Raw genomic sequence first — 14,800 nt, forward strand, 5'->3', positions numbered from 1 at the left:
CACTTTCCACCGTGTAAAAGCCCCGTGGATGCGAGGCATATTCATGTGAAAACAGTCTCGCGTCACTGCAGGGAATCCCTTCATCCTGGAGAGGTTGAAGGGATTCCCCCTGCCGCGGCCGAAGGGATCCCCCCTGCCGCGGCCGAAAGGATTCCCCCCTGCCGTGGCCGAAGGGATTCCCCCCTGCCGTGGCCGAAGGGATTCCCCCTGCCGCGGCCGAAGGGATTCCCCCTGCCGCGGCCGAAGGGATTCCCCCTGCCGCGGCCGAAGGGATTCCCCCTGCCGCGGCCGAAGGGATTCCCCCTGCCGTGGCCGAAGGGATTCCCCCTGCCGCGGCCGAAGGGATTCCCCCTGCCGCGGCCGAAGGGATTCCCCCTGCCGCGGCCAAAGGGATTCCCCCTGCTGGGCATGGAAAGGACTCCCCCTGCCGGGTATGGAAAGGACTCCCCCTGTCGGGTATGGAAGAGATTCCCCCCGACGGGCATGAAAAGCATTTCACCTGCCGCAGCTGAAGGAATTCGCCTTGCCGCGGCAGAGGATCACAGTGTACTCCCTTTGCTTTCAATGGGGCCCATGCTGCTGCTGCCAGCCCCATTGGAAGCAATCGCGATATCGCTTGAAGCTAGAACATGCTGCGATGTTTTTCCGCATAGCTTCCCATCGCAGTGCCATGTGGGAATACATCGCTCATATGTATGAACCCTTTGAAATAAATGGCCTTTATAGTTGTGCGACTCACAACGCACAAATCTTGTGTGATTTTCTCGGCTGTGTGAAACCGGCCTAAAGCTATATTTACACGACTGATAGCGAGTCACACCTGAGATTCTTGGGCAAGACTCACAATGCCGGTCACACGGACCCCCCAACCATGTGCCATGTGAGACACGCATGAAGATAGGACATGCTGAGATTTTTCAATTTTGTAAATGGAACCATTGCAAATACTAGGTTCTATTTACCTGCATCTCGCAACGCAAAAAACTTGCGCAATAAAAACAGCGGTGTAAATACGGCCTCTTATTTTGGGGTAGATTCTGTCATGGAATCCATGCCAAAATTAACAGCGCAAATTCTTCCGCCGTAGATTTCAAATCCCTATTGCGGAAAAACGAGCGACATATCACTTCTTAAATTCTGTGTCCACTTCGGAAATTCTGCACATGGATTTTGCCCATTGACAAGGGCTAAATCCGCATGTGCATCTGCAGTACATAAAGGGGCCAATCTGCGACAGAAGTATGTGCTTAGATTAATACTTAGTGGTCTGGTCTGAGAAAAAGGGTCACTACTGACTATCCAAAGTGGCCTAGGATGGCTATGTGATAATATCCCTGATGGTCTGGGGGAGTTTAGTGGTTCACACGTAAATGGATTCTCCACTTGTAAACTATTGATGGCCTGTCCTTAGGATAGGTCATCAATAGTAGATTGACTCAAGTCCGTTGCCTGGGATCCCCACCAATCAGTTGGTCTTTTGGGCCAGAGCAAGAAACATATGGCTCCGTTCCTACTGCAGTCCTCCGACTTGAGATTGCAGACCATATTCCCATTATGTTCAGTGGCCCAGTCCTAGACTCACTGGACTGTCTAGGAAAGAAGTGTTGTCATAGGTCCACAACTACATGGGCTCCTATATAGAATTTGGTGTCCTTTAACATGTCATTGGTCAAACCTACAAACTGAAACGTACCACATGCTCCTATGTTTTCTATATCCTACTGTAGGGTCCTACTAAAAGATGTTTCTTTGAGCTCCAGTAGGTTATACTGAAACTGAATGCCAACCTAGGTGCCGCCATGTTCTTTCCATAGGGACATCTCTGTAGTTCTATTTCTTAATATTATACCAAGACTTGAAGCCGCGGGATATTGTATATAGTTAAGTTGCATATTTCCTACAAAACTTTAGTATTTTTATATTACACAAGGTATCTGGAAGAAGTCATCATGGCTCGGTGCCTTGTTCTTCAGCAGCAGTCCTGGGAACATAATCTACTGGTATACAGAGAAGCGTCAGATGTGGCCGGGGCGGAATGATAAATACGGTCTGGCAGCATTGTCTTCCTTCACTAATAGATGCAGAGGTCAAGCATGAAAGTGTCCTGGCCTATCTCGCATTGAAAAGGACAGACGGGTGGACGTCGCAGATGTCGTACCACTTAGAGTTTATCTTCTTTCGGGGCCACAGTCCATTGACAGGCAGCGAGGCGTTGGCTTGCCGGTCCTGGTCCTTCACCATTTTCCAGTAATAACTGTCTTTGATGAAATACGTAGCTTGGTAGGTGTAGGAGTAGTAGATGGCGTCTATGTGTCCAACGGGATGGTCTGAAGGCTCCACTGGTGGGAAGACGTCTATTATCCATTTTGGAAAATGATCAACCACTTTGTTCTTGTCTACACTGAAGGCGGTTACCTAGAAGAAGGATTTGGAATTTATTTTGTTGCCTGATGATTGGAAATATTGCATGATTCTGTTGCCTTTGTCAAACCCCTTAGATATTGTGGTCACTATATAGTACTGCATCTAAGGGATTAAACAGCTAGGAGTGAAGTTATTGCCAATTCTGGCCATTGCTGAATACAGTTGAGACCCACAGCTGATGGAATAGACTGAGGTTCGTTACTATGAGATCACCGCGCTGCACATATACAACTGTTTGCGGCAGGGGCGTAACTGAAGGCTCAGGGGCCCTGATGCAAAAGGTGAGCTGGGGCCCCACCTCTATCTGTATCTGTACCCGTACCCATACCTAAACCAGAGGCATAACTTGAAGCTTCTGGGCCCCAATGCAAAACCTGTAACAGGGCCCCCAACTATAATGCTTTATTCATAGTACTGGGCTCCCTATATGGAGAAGAGAGGCCTTATGCGCCCCCTCAGGCTCCTGGGCCTGGGTGCAACCGCATCCCCTGCACCCTCTATAGTTACGCCCCTGGTTTGCGGCATTGACTCGCCCACTTGCTGTACACTTGTACAGTGAATATTGTTTCATTTTTGTACATCTATTTTTGTAGCTCCAAATCCGTGCTTCTCTTCACATTCCCATAGAGTTAACTAATATAATTCTTGCTCCCTCATCCACCACTAGGGGGAGCTTATTGAAAACTGATTGGTACAACCCCTTATCAAATTCAGTAAAAGGGTCGTCCAATTGTAAAGAATTAATGGTCTATCCCTAGATCAGTCCATCAGTAGTAGATCAGCGAAGGTCAGCTGCAAGGAACCCCTTCTGATAAGCTGTTTACCAGCCCAATGTGCACACCCACTGAACTGATTTCTGCAGGAAGTAGACAACTGCGTTCTTACTGCAGTGGACGGGCTTTGTATTACAGGCAATGTTCCCATTTGCTTCAATGGTAACTTTGTTTATAATACCAAGCCTGGCCACTGCACTAAAAATAGAGCTGTCTGCTTCCTGCAGAAATCAGTTCAGTGCACAAGCCCACTTGCCTGGCCGCTGATTGACTGGGGTCTCAGGCAACAGACCCCTCTGATCTACTATTGTAAGTCTGTTCTGCAGATAAGCCATCAATACTTTAGAACTGGACAACCCCTTTAATATATACAACTGCAGAAGCCCCCCTAGTGGTGGCTTCAAAAAACAAAAATGTTATTGTTTATTGACATGTGGAGGCCGGTCTTGAATGACTTGTTTACTTAAAGTGAATGTCCACCTGTAAGAAATAGGACAATCTTTATAGAAGTTGTGAGTTTCTGATAACAGAGATCCAAAAACTGCACAGTTAGAGTTAAAAGAGACTATACTGTTTACAGCCACCACTAGAGGGAGCTCAAGTACTTTCTGCATACATTAAACTCCATAATAGCACATTATGCAGTAAGCTGCCTCTAGTGGCAGATGCAGAAGGCCAGAACATTATCTTTTACATCTATCTCTATACAGGGGATTAATGGATCAGAAAAACAAAGCTTCAACCATTAAAAAAAATTATATTTTCAATGGACACAGAATTTTGGACCTAAAATTGACGATTAAAAAACAAACATTCACTTTATAGCTGGATTACTGACACCCCATTATGAGAGAAGCAGCTTGGCAGCAATCAAACCATGCCATTCCTCATATCAGTCTGTGTAGCCTATTAGATCTAAATGGGTTATCTCATCGAGGCACTGCTTTTCTATACGGCCCTATTAGCATAGGGGACATGTCAGCACAACTAACCACTTTAGATGTAATTAGCAACTGTCCAAAGCAACACAAGGTCCATTACATATGAAGAATTGGCATTCAGCATGCTTAGGGTGATCTATAGGTAATTTAATATTACATACATTATTTCCTCTAAAGAAGTAGATCAGTCGGTCCTTCTTGTCAAAGAAAGCTGCGTCTACAGGACTCGGGGCTCCTGGAAAGGCGTCTGAAATAAGTTGGGGATACTTGTTCTTTTTCCAGTCTTCAGTATATGCCATGTCTTTCTCTGGGTCATAACGCCAAACTTGAGTACCTTCCAATGAGAGAAATAGCCCAATTAAAGAGCAGGTAGGGCATACTGGTCCTCTGAACTGCCACTCACACCAGTATACCAGAACTTGAAGAGTATGTGTTACTTTAAGGGAGTCGATGACCTCCAAAAGGAATTTTTGCCATTGGGTAAAAGCCTTATTTTGTCCCCGCTGCTCAGATCTGCTACTAGCTAAAGCTGGCCATACACTTCAGGGTCCTGTTACACAAGCAATATTGCCTGCTACGAGCAGCGATAGTATAGCTAATCAATCAGCACTTGTTGGTTTTCCATGTTTGTCGAAATTATCATGCAGATGATCGTTAGTACAAACCAACGTAGGGTGGTTTCACATCCGCATTGAAACAATAGAACAATACCTCTGCAGCGCCACCTATTGGACGGCAGCATTCCTGCAAATCAATTTATGACCCTTTATACAAGTCTTTATAACAATGATTGTGAATTGAAAACCAAGCCAGAATCCATACACAGACAGCTGTTTCAGGGTTTTTGCCCCTCAACAGTGTGCAGTATGATACTGGCTTGGCTAGTGAAAGGTCTATGACGTGGGTCAAGAGGGGTAGAGTTTTCCATTCCCAATCATTGTTATATAAAACTGTATAACTGTCAAACATTGACTTGCAGGAATGCTGCCATCCAATAGGTGGCGCTGCAGAGGTATTGTTCCATCTCCTTTATTTCCTAGAGGAGCATGCATGGCCTTATAAGTCTTTTGACACACCTTCTAGGTGCCCTCCTTAATGAGAGATGATCCCCCTCCCAACCCATGTCACTAGCCAAGTCCTATTGAAGTGAAAGGGAGTCAGCCTGCAGTACCAACCAGGGCCACTAAGATGGTAAGGAGCTGACTACAAAACAGCTACAAGGGGGACAACCCTTTTAAATCTTAAGTCATGTTGTCCTCTATGAATCCCCCTTTATTAGAAAGCCACCCCCAACAATTTGCGGATTGCATCGTTTCCTGGAGCTGGGACCCCCAGTGACCAACTTGAATCAGTGAACCCCCCAGCAAGTGTTCAGTATCCCTACAGTGCCACCACAGGGGAAACTTAGCATTACATACAGTGAATCTCATACGAATCAGACAGCACATGAATGGGTTTCTGTGTAATTTTGAATGCGAGTTAGACCTAAATTCCCCATTAAATTCACTCCGAATATCCTAACAGAACATTAGAAAATAGTATTTCCAAACTAAAAAAGCCCTTCATTTTTCACCATGTTCTGCATAGTTTCCGATATTAGATATTCCAGTAGATGTAAATGGAATGACAACTTTTCTGTACTATAAATGGGCATTTAGAGTGGTTGTCAGTCTTAGAGCCGTTTACGGTTAGTCAATGCAGAAGACCCAGTTTGCAGCTATAAGTCTAGTCATCAGGTGGGACTTCCTCTTTCGTACCTTTAAAGAAATATTGTGCATCAATATTCCATGTCCAGACATGAACATAAGCATCAATGTTGTTCTCCGGAACACCTTTCCAACCTGTCTTGATGGGAAGAGGGTCTCCAAACCTGGTTCTGTTACTTTTATTTTCATACATCCAGTACCAGCCGGTCTTGAAGAAGTAGGTGTTGAACCTGTAGAAAACTTCCCCACGTGAATTCCGTTCCTTCCTCACCCAATCAAAAATGGTGCTAAAGCTTCCATCGCAGGCACCTGGTGGAGGAAAGACACAGATCAACCAATCAATGCATTATGCTTGTAGGAGCTGCAATATAGTATGGATACAGAAGAACGTGTTCTTTCGAGAGACTATTTGTTGGTTAGAACAATCTATAAGGGGCAGAAGTAATAGTCACACCTGGGCCCTAGTGCTTGAGGAGGCCCAACAGAAGAGTTTTTATGGAAACTGACGTTAGACTTTGATCCATGTCTTAAAACCTCATGTGCAATTACCATATTTTTTCTGAACTGTTTTTCGGTCTTCCCAGTCTAGCTCAAAATGCTTCCCTTGAGGTGTATAGTTCGGCTGCATCACTGATCCAAGGCGATTGATATGGGGCAGACCAAGGGCATGTCCAATTTCATGAACTGCAACCTACAAATAGAACAAATGTAACATATGAAGAATAACTATGAACACTACTACTACTTCTCCTTGAAGCCCTTAACAATCACATTAAAATTAGGGGGGAAAAGTCTCAAAAATGTCAATTCTTTTTATTTTAGATATTTAATTTATGCCTCATGTAAATATAATGTATGCATAAATCAGGTCCCTTTTAGTGATGCAAAACCTGTGATTTTGGGATCACATGTGACCCACAATGACAATCAGTGCCATGCCCAAGCTTCTGGACTGTTTTTTAGTGGCTTGCTCACATGTATTTTCCATGTCAGAGAGAAGAGGGATGGCAAGTAGAGTGGGAACAGGGATGGGTAAGTACTAGAGATGAGCGAGCATACTCGCTAAGGCAAACTACTCGAGCGAGTAGTGCCTTATGCGAGTACCTGCCCGCTCGTCTCAAAAGATTCGGATGCTGACGGGGGAGAGCGGGGAGGAATGGGGGGAAGATCTCTCTCTCTCTCACTCTCTCCCCCCCGCTCCCCCCTGCTCACTCCCGCAACTCACCGCTCTCCCCCGCCGACACCCGAATCCTTTGAGACGAGCGGGCAGGTACTCGCATAAGGCACTACTCGCTCGAGTAGTTTGCCTTAGCGAGTACGCTCGCTCATCTCTAGTAAGCACCAATGGCCAAATATGGAGAGAAACACAGCTCACCAACCAGCACACGGCACTGAAAAATGTTGCTGTCTGAATGAGCCCTTACTGTGAAGGGAGGTGCGGCTACTTATCACAAGCACCTCTCCCTGCACTCACACTGCTGCCGGAGCATAGCTCAGAATAATCAATAGAAGGGTTAATATTTACCTACAATCTTATAATTTTTGTGTAATGGCCCAGTACAAGTTTTCCTGGCCCCCTCTATACCCCTCACCTGTGGCTCATTTATTTACCCCGCCGATGGTCATGCTGGGGGATATCGGAATGGTGGCGTCACTCGTGACAAATTCCTTTACACCTGTTACCCTGTTTATTGGGCATCCCCATGCCGGGGGTGTCCGGAAGAGGCCCAGCGCTGCCTTGGCCTTGGCTACGTGTGTTCCTCCGGGAGGGAGCCTGGTAGGTGCCGCCATGAGAAGCCAACACCCTCCGAGCTCCTCAAAGTATGTCATGTGTCCGGGGTTACCCTACGGGATGTGGCAGTGCCATAATCCTTTTTGGCATCACTGGAAACAGGATCATCTTTACAGACTCACCTTTAAAAGGCTAATTCCTTGCTCACTGCTTGGCCCAACAAAATGTTCATCATCATCAAAATGAATGTCTCCCAGATACCAGGCGTGTGCAAACTGCTGCCCAACACCATCAAATGCTTGGGAGCAACCAAGGTGCTGGCCTATATAAAGAAAAATAGTATTACTCATTGGGATATTGAAACACATATTTTGCTATTTTCACTGGGATTTTCAGATCTGGGATATGCCAAGCACAGCAAACACCAAAAATCAGTAGTATAATATGTGTGAGCAGAAAGTGCATGTTTAGTGAAATAGGGGTGCAAGTTAAGAGTCACAGTTGAATGGCCTATGGTCCAAACAGGGCCGGCTCCAGGCATATAAAGGCCACAGTGGACCCCCAGCAATACTCCTCCACCTTCAGCTTAACGAGCATAAAGCATCCTTACACTGATCATGTTAGGTCCTTCTTAGGCACCGCAAGTCTTATGGTTCCTGGTATCTATCTGGGTTTAACCAGTGCCAATGCCAATCTAAAGCATATTGTCTGCCATAACATGAAATACATGAATTACCTGTTTTCAACTTCTTGTATAGATTTGAAGTTCTTTGTTCTAAAATATTATTTTGCCGTCCCTCAACATGACTGTATGACCCAACATGGCCATATGAAAAGAACTATTTACACGGACTGACTGCCAAGTTAGGAAAATTGCCCCTCAATACTTCTATTAACATATGTCATAATAAGTCAAGTTAAAATACATTTATCACATATACCCGTGTCATCTCATATGAGATATTGAGAGCGAATAGGTGGAGGGCCTTCTTTGACGATGCAGATCAATCAATGTGGCCCTCTGAAATAAGTGCTCTTCCTGTTCAGAATGTCTGCATTGCAATATCATTCGGGAGTAGATTTAACCTACCTGTGCCAAAGCCAACTCTAATGTCTATGTCTTCTCCTGTGAGGTCCTCTTCGAACTGTAGTGGGATCACTTCACTCCACATACGGAACGCAGTGATGAGTATTCTTCTCTGTTGCTCAATAGACAGCTGCATGCTGTATCCTTCTCCCATCAGCCGCCACTTCAGTGTTCTCTTGGAAAAGCTTGCCGGATTCTCATTCTCCAAAGCTTCTCTGTCGTCCCGTCTTCTTCTAAAGTGGTCGAACAGTGTGGATAAAACATTTCTCTTCCTTCGAGAGTTTCCAGTATGTGAGGAATTATGAGGAGTTGTGTTTGTAGCCAAGAGACTCAAGGTTGCATTTTTACGCTTTGATGGTGCTTTTATATCTGGAACTCCACAGCGAGGCTTGTTCATGGTCACCTTGGTTGGGGTGTCTAGGAGTCCTGTTGCATTTAGTCCGTTGGCTTCTTGAAATTTCTTCAATGACTCTGAAAAATCAGGACTAATTTCAGTCTTAGGTGACATGAAAGTAGTCCGTTCTGTTGATTCCCCTTCTGATATGAGCTGAAAAACATCTTGCGGGGCTTGGTCAAGTTCAGGAATATCTCCAAATGCTTGCTCCTCCCAATTTACAGGTGTCACCCATCCATATTTCATAAGGTATTGCTGTTGAAAAGATAAAAGAAGGATATCAAAACTTGTATAGGTTTTAGCAGACTTTACTGACATACAGGGTTCCCAGCCTGACTTTTTCCTTGTCCTGTACAATGAATCCAAAAATCGCGGACAATTGTTGAGTCTCAGCTGGATGCTAAACACCTCGTACAAATCTGACATAATTTGTTGTCCTAAGAGGACTAATATACACACAATATTCAAATGCAGCGAACACAAAGTGTGAAAAACAAAAATAGGGGAAATATCAAATTATCATATATTCCATTCAAACTACCATTATGAGACCCTACATAAAAGTGGAGTACTCGCCCTGATGAGAGCGACCATGCTTCAGGAACCTGGGGCAATTAGACACTCCCTAGTTGGAAAAAGGGATAATGTGTGTTACAGGAATTACCAAAGGATATGATATAGATGGAAGCAGGAATGTACTGAACTGGATGAAAGACAAAAGAAAATAGTCAGAGTACAATGTCACAACACCCCAGACATCTGTTAGACTAAACAGACGTATCTGACAATGGAGCAGGACAGAAGCCACCAACTTGACCAGAAACACCTACAGTTTAGAAATATATCTTGTGTCCTCCATAAAGAGGAGGCAGAATAAATGTGTACAGACAGGCACTGATTAGCAGGCTGGAACATATGCTTCCAAGCTGACCAACCCATGCACACACCCGCAGAGAAGTGAACATATCAGCATCCAGCACTGAAATAACACTGAGCATGCACCAACGAGTGGATCACATGGCTCTGATGTCACCCCCATCCTGATCTTACATGGCCTTCGAGACGTGACAATAATCTGTAGTAAGTAATACCAGCTTTAAAACAATTTTAGATTTGTGATTTTTTTTTTACATAGTAAAGAGGGAAAGGTGGGGTTTTGCCTTTTTATACATTTTTTTTTTTTTACTTTTGTCCCAGTAGGGGACTTGACTTTCACCACTTTCATTCTTCTTATAATACACTGCTATACTTCAGTAGAGCAGTGTATTATTAATCTTATGAAACTCAGCCAGAGGCTGAGCCTCATAGGCCATCGCATCTGGCAGACCCAGAGGCTACTGGGTGCCATACCAACCCATCGGGATGCCATGATCACATCATAGGGATCTAATGAGTGTCAGAGGGAGCCCTCTCCCTATATCAACCATTTACGTGCTCGCATTGACTATAGCATGTAAAGTGTTAAACAGCAAAGATCAGAGGTTTCTTTGGTCCCTGCTGTTAGAGCAAGTGCCTGGCTGTCATCTGACAGCCAAGCACCCACTTCCCCTGGCAGAGGAGACCTGATTTAGGCTTCTGATGCAGCACCGTAAAAAGGCATATGGGCAGTCGTTAAGGGGTTAAATGTTGCTAGTGATGAGAATGTAGCAACTCATGAAGAGTTCATATAATTCAAATCAACCATATTTGCAAAATTACCCCGAATAAGAAAGATATTTTATGGTTTTTGTTAGTTTTTACTGCACTGCTCCCTGATGCAAGTGAAGAAACTCTTTCCCGTGGTCTGGGTGTCTTATAGGGATCATCACTTGCAACCATCATTGCTGTGGAAGCGTGAGAAATATTTGTGAATATTTCGCAGCCAAGCCTCCATGAAATATGCCTGGCCCCCCGCGCCGTGCTTGGTGGAGACGAGCGCACAGGATGTTTACACACGCTCCCTGCTCATGGGTTTGTTGATATGTTAAACAAGGATTACATTTTTCTCTCGTCTTAAGAGCAGGTTGACACGTGGCGTATACACTAGAGATGAGCGAGCATACTCGCTAAGGGCAATTACTCGAGCGAGCATTGCCCTTAGCGAGTACCTGCCTGCTCGGAAGAAAAGATTCGGCTGCCAGCGGCGGGCGGGGAGTGGCGGGGGAGAGCGGGGAGGAACGGAGGGGAGATCTCTCTCTCCCTCTCTCCCCCCTGCTCCCCCTGCTCACTGCCACAACTCACTACTCCCCCGCGCCGGCAGCCAAACCTTTTCTTCCGAGTGGGCAGGTACTCGCTAAGGACAATGCTCGATCAAATAATTGTCCTTAGTGAGTATGCTCGCTCATCTCTAGTATACATGCTTTATTTTCTGCCATGGATTCGCATTTGGAAAACACGTAGTGTATTACTGTACGGACCACGTGAGTCTCATCCACACGATCTGCAGTGTATAATGATCTGCAGAGATTTTAAATTCACAATTTATGCTGCAGATTTTCACTCTTCCTTCAAGTAAGGGGTTAAAATCCGTAGCAAATGAGAACCAAATCCGTGCGTTAGGGTTAAACAGATGAACGCACGCGCACGTTTTTGCATGCCTGAAACTCACACCCGCAAAACGTGACGAAGCGAACCCATGGATTCCGACGAGTTCGTTCTCATGAGTGTGTTTCTTACACGCAATTCCTGCGCAAGACAAAAGGTAGGACTTGCCTAATCTACCTGAAAGCTGCCATAGAAGTCTATGATAGGTTAAAATACTCAAGGGGAAGGTGTGACTGGGGGACGATACAGGGAACAGAAGACAGCTGGCCCTTATTGGGCTTTACTAGCCATTCTATTCTACGGAAAGGGAGTATCGTGCTTGTGAACTGGCATGGCGAGTGCAAAAATCACACTATTATGTGCAGATACGCGGGTATCAGCCTGATTTTTGCCATCTCAAAATCTTGTTCATGCGCAAATATGCTCCATTGTGCCCTATAGGCACCTTCACATGGCCATATTTGCAGAGAATGGGACCCATTGATTTCATTGGGTTAGTTCACAAGCGTGTATTTTGCATGTTCCATTCTGTGGTGAAAAAAACCCAGTAAAGCATGCCCTATTTTCCTGCGCATTTGTGCACCAAGGGCCTCAAAGAAGTCTATGGGCTGGTACAAATGTGCGCACAATATGTAAGGGTATGCATGAAATACTATGCAATTCCACTGGAAAACAAAAACACATCTAGACTAGAGATGAGCGAGTATACTTGCTAAGGCACATTACTGGAGCGAGTAGTGCCTTAGCCGAGTATCTCCCCGCTCGTCTGTAAAGATTCGGGGGCCGGCGCAGGTGACAGGTGAGTTGCGGCGGGGAGCGGGGGGGAGAGAGGGAGAGAGAGATCTCTCCTCCGTTCCTCCCTGCTCTCCCCCGCCGCTCCCCGCCCCCCCGCCGGCAGCCGAATCTTTAGAGACGAGCGGGGAGATACTCGGCTAAGGTACTACTCGCTTGAGTAATGTGCCTTAGCGAGTATACTCGCTCATCTCTAATCCAGACCTCATTAGAGGAATTAGCCATTTAAATTGGGGGTGATTGTATCTCGCACGCAAAAGAACATGCTGGTGCGCTGAAGGAGTGTAGTAGAATACGCAGACGTGCGCAAAACAGAGTCGTTCACAGCAAATACGTTACAATGAGGCACACGCAAATGCACATACGCCCATGTGAAGGAGCTTTTAGGGTACTTTTGCACAAGCCAGTAGTCACCCAAGTGATTGCTCAAAAGACTTGGGACTCAACAGGGCAAGTGAGTGAGAATCGCTCACTTGTCGGAATCGACAAGTTGACTGTTGTCATCCATCTGTCTGCTCTGAATTGAGGCGGACCGCTGGAAGAGAACTCCTGACGCTCCGCCCACATTCAGTGAGCGATTATCGCTTCTGTGTAAAGGCACCGGAGAGATAATCTGCTGTTGGCTGTAAAAGTACCCTAAGTGGATGCGCCCCAAAGGGGGTAAACTAGACTGTCACTTCAGATATTTATGGATAGGCCATAGATGTCAAAAAGACCTTTGGTGGTCTGCTGACCCCCTTTCAACAAGACTTTTGTTGGTAGCATATAGGGTAGGAGGGAACAAAGTGGAGAGTTGGCAGCGCATAAACTTTCCGGATAGAAGTTTATGGTAGTTACATAAAGGCGCCAAAAGTGAGGAAAAAGGCCACTACCTTGTAGTACATGTCATGACTCACCTACAGCTGGCACCTGGCCAAGGTGTCAGGGGGGTAAAAAAGAAGCAGCAAAAAGCACCAAGAAAAAAGCGAAAACAAAAAATAAAAAAGCGCTACGTGTAAATCCACCCTAAAGACATATTTTGACATATCAGGGTGATATAAACGAAGACGGCCCCTTGCACACTGCAGAGCTGGATTCGGCATGTGGAACCCCCAGTGGAATCCGGCTCTGCCAGCAGTAGCGTCCGCACGTACCCGCTTGCTTTCATTTTCTTCTGTACTGCGAATGATCTGCACAGCGAGCCGTCGGACATGCGCAGCACGGATTTTTTTTTAAACTCCTGCTTTTCAATGTGATTGCAGAAGGGCCACAGATCAGATGGCTGCCATTGACTTTAATGGAAGCCGTCCACATGGAATCTATGAAAAAATGGAGCTTGCTGCAATTTTTCCTCCGCTTGTGGAAACCGAAATTGGTTTCCGCATGTGTGCAGAAAGAATCAATTCCCCATAGCATGCCATGGGCACTATTTGCTATGGATCTGCGGTGCACCCACAGTGGATTCTGCAGCAAATATCCATCCATCAAGCGATTTTTCATCAGTCTGTGCGCTCTTTTGCTGGGATTTTCGGGGTGGGGGTGGGGGCTTACAATATAAGCCTTACCCTGAAAATAAGCCTTAGCTGCAGAAAAAAAAAACAACATAATCTAACAGCCACTGTCCAGGTCCACCACATGTCTCAGCCAATTAAATCAGAGCCAGCACTCGAACCAATCACAGCCATAATAGCTGGCTCTGATTGGTTCTTGAGCGCCAAGGCTCAGCCAATCAGAGCCAGCGCTTCCCATTAACCTCAATGGGAAACATCACATCGTATTTGCATCCACATCGCACAGCATGCAAGTGCCATGCAAAGTCTTTCAAGATCCCATTGAAAACAATGGGCGAGGCGTTCCGATGGGACGCCCAAAGATAGAACCTGCTGCAATTTTTTTCCCTCGCAACATTGTGTGAATTAATCCATTCAAATGAATGGATTTCATATTCTTGAGAGTTTTGCGCACATTGCATCACACCAAACGCGTGCGAGAACATGGTTCGTGTGATTGCACCCTACCTATTACGGCACATTTGGCGTTCTCCATCGCTAGCGCCCATACCTGTGCAGCTTCTGGGCTCAGAATCGCATCGGCTTGTGGATGATTTGGTAGCTCGAGGTCTGAATGATCCCGGCTGTGGAACACTCTTTCGGAGCCGGTCCCCTTTATGGACAGGAGGTAGGAGGCAGCAATCAGGATCAACACAGTTTTCAGGCCAACAACTTGCTCCATATCAGTTGTAGCAGATCGTTTTCTGTTTTCACGTGAACGGCGTTACAATTTCTTGTAGTGTCACTAAAGGTTCCTCTTCGTTTTGTCAAGTTTTTCGATTCTTCAAAACTTGATTTATATCAAAACTGCAAAAAGCAGAATCAAACTTGTTATATCCTTCTTACCCAATGCATATATTTAAAGGGGTATTCTTACCGAACCACGTGATGGCTAGTCA

General features: G+C 45.6%; 1 protein-coding gene across 1 annotated transcript; it reads right to left on the reverse strand.

Annotated features, from left to right (window-relative positions):
• Window positions 1-1,993: 1,993 nt before the first annotated feature.
• Window positions 1,994-14,583, reverse strand: LOC136610295 (matrix metalloproteinase-21-like). The gene is made up of 7 exons (XM_066589525.1): window positions 14,413-14,583; window positions 8,667-9,312; window positions 7,759-7,898; window positions 6,394-6,535; window positions 5,896-6,153; window positions 4,300-4,472; window positions 1,994-2,415 (listed from the first exon to the last, which is right to left on the reverse strand). The coding sequence occupies exons 1-7, from the start codon at window positions 14,581-14,583 to the stop codon at window positions 2,110-2,112; spliced, it is 1,836 nt and encodes a 611-aa protein (XP_066445622.1). The 3' UTR covers window positions 1,994-2,109.
• Window positions 14,584-14,800: the final 217 nt, after the last annotated feature.

Source organism: Eleutherodactylus coqui, chromosome 2 (assembly GCF_035609145.1).
Source record: "Eleutherodactylus coqui strain aEleCoq1 chromosome 2, aEleCoq1.hap1, whole genome shotgun sequence".
Taxonomy (NCBI): domain Eukaryota; kingdom Metazoa; phylum Chordata; class Amphibia; order Anura; family Eleutherodactylidae; genus Eleutherodactylus; species Eleutherodactylus coqui.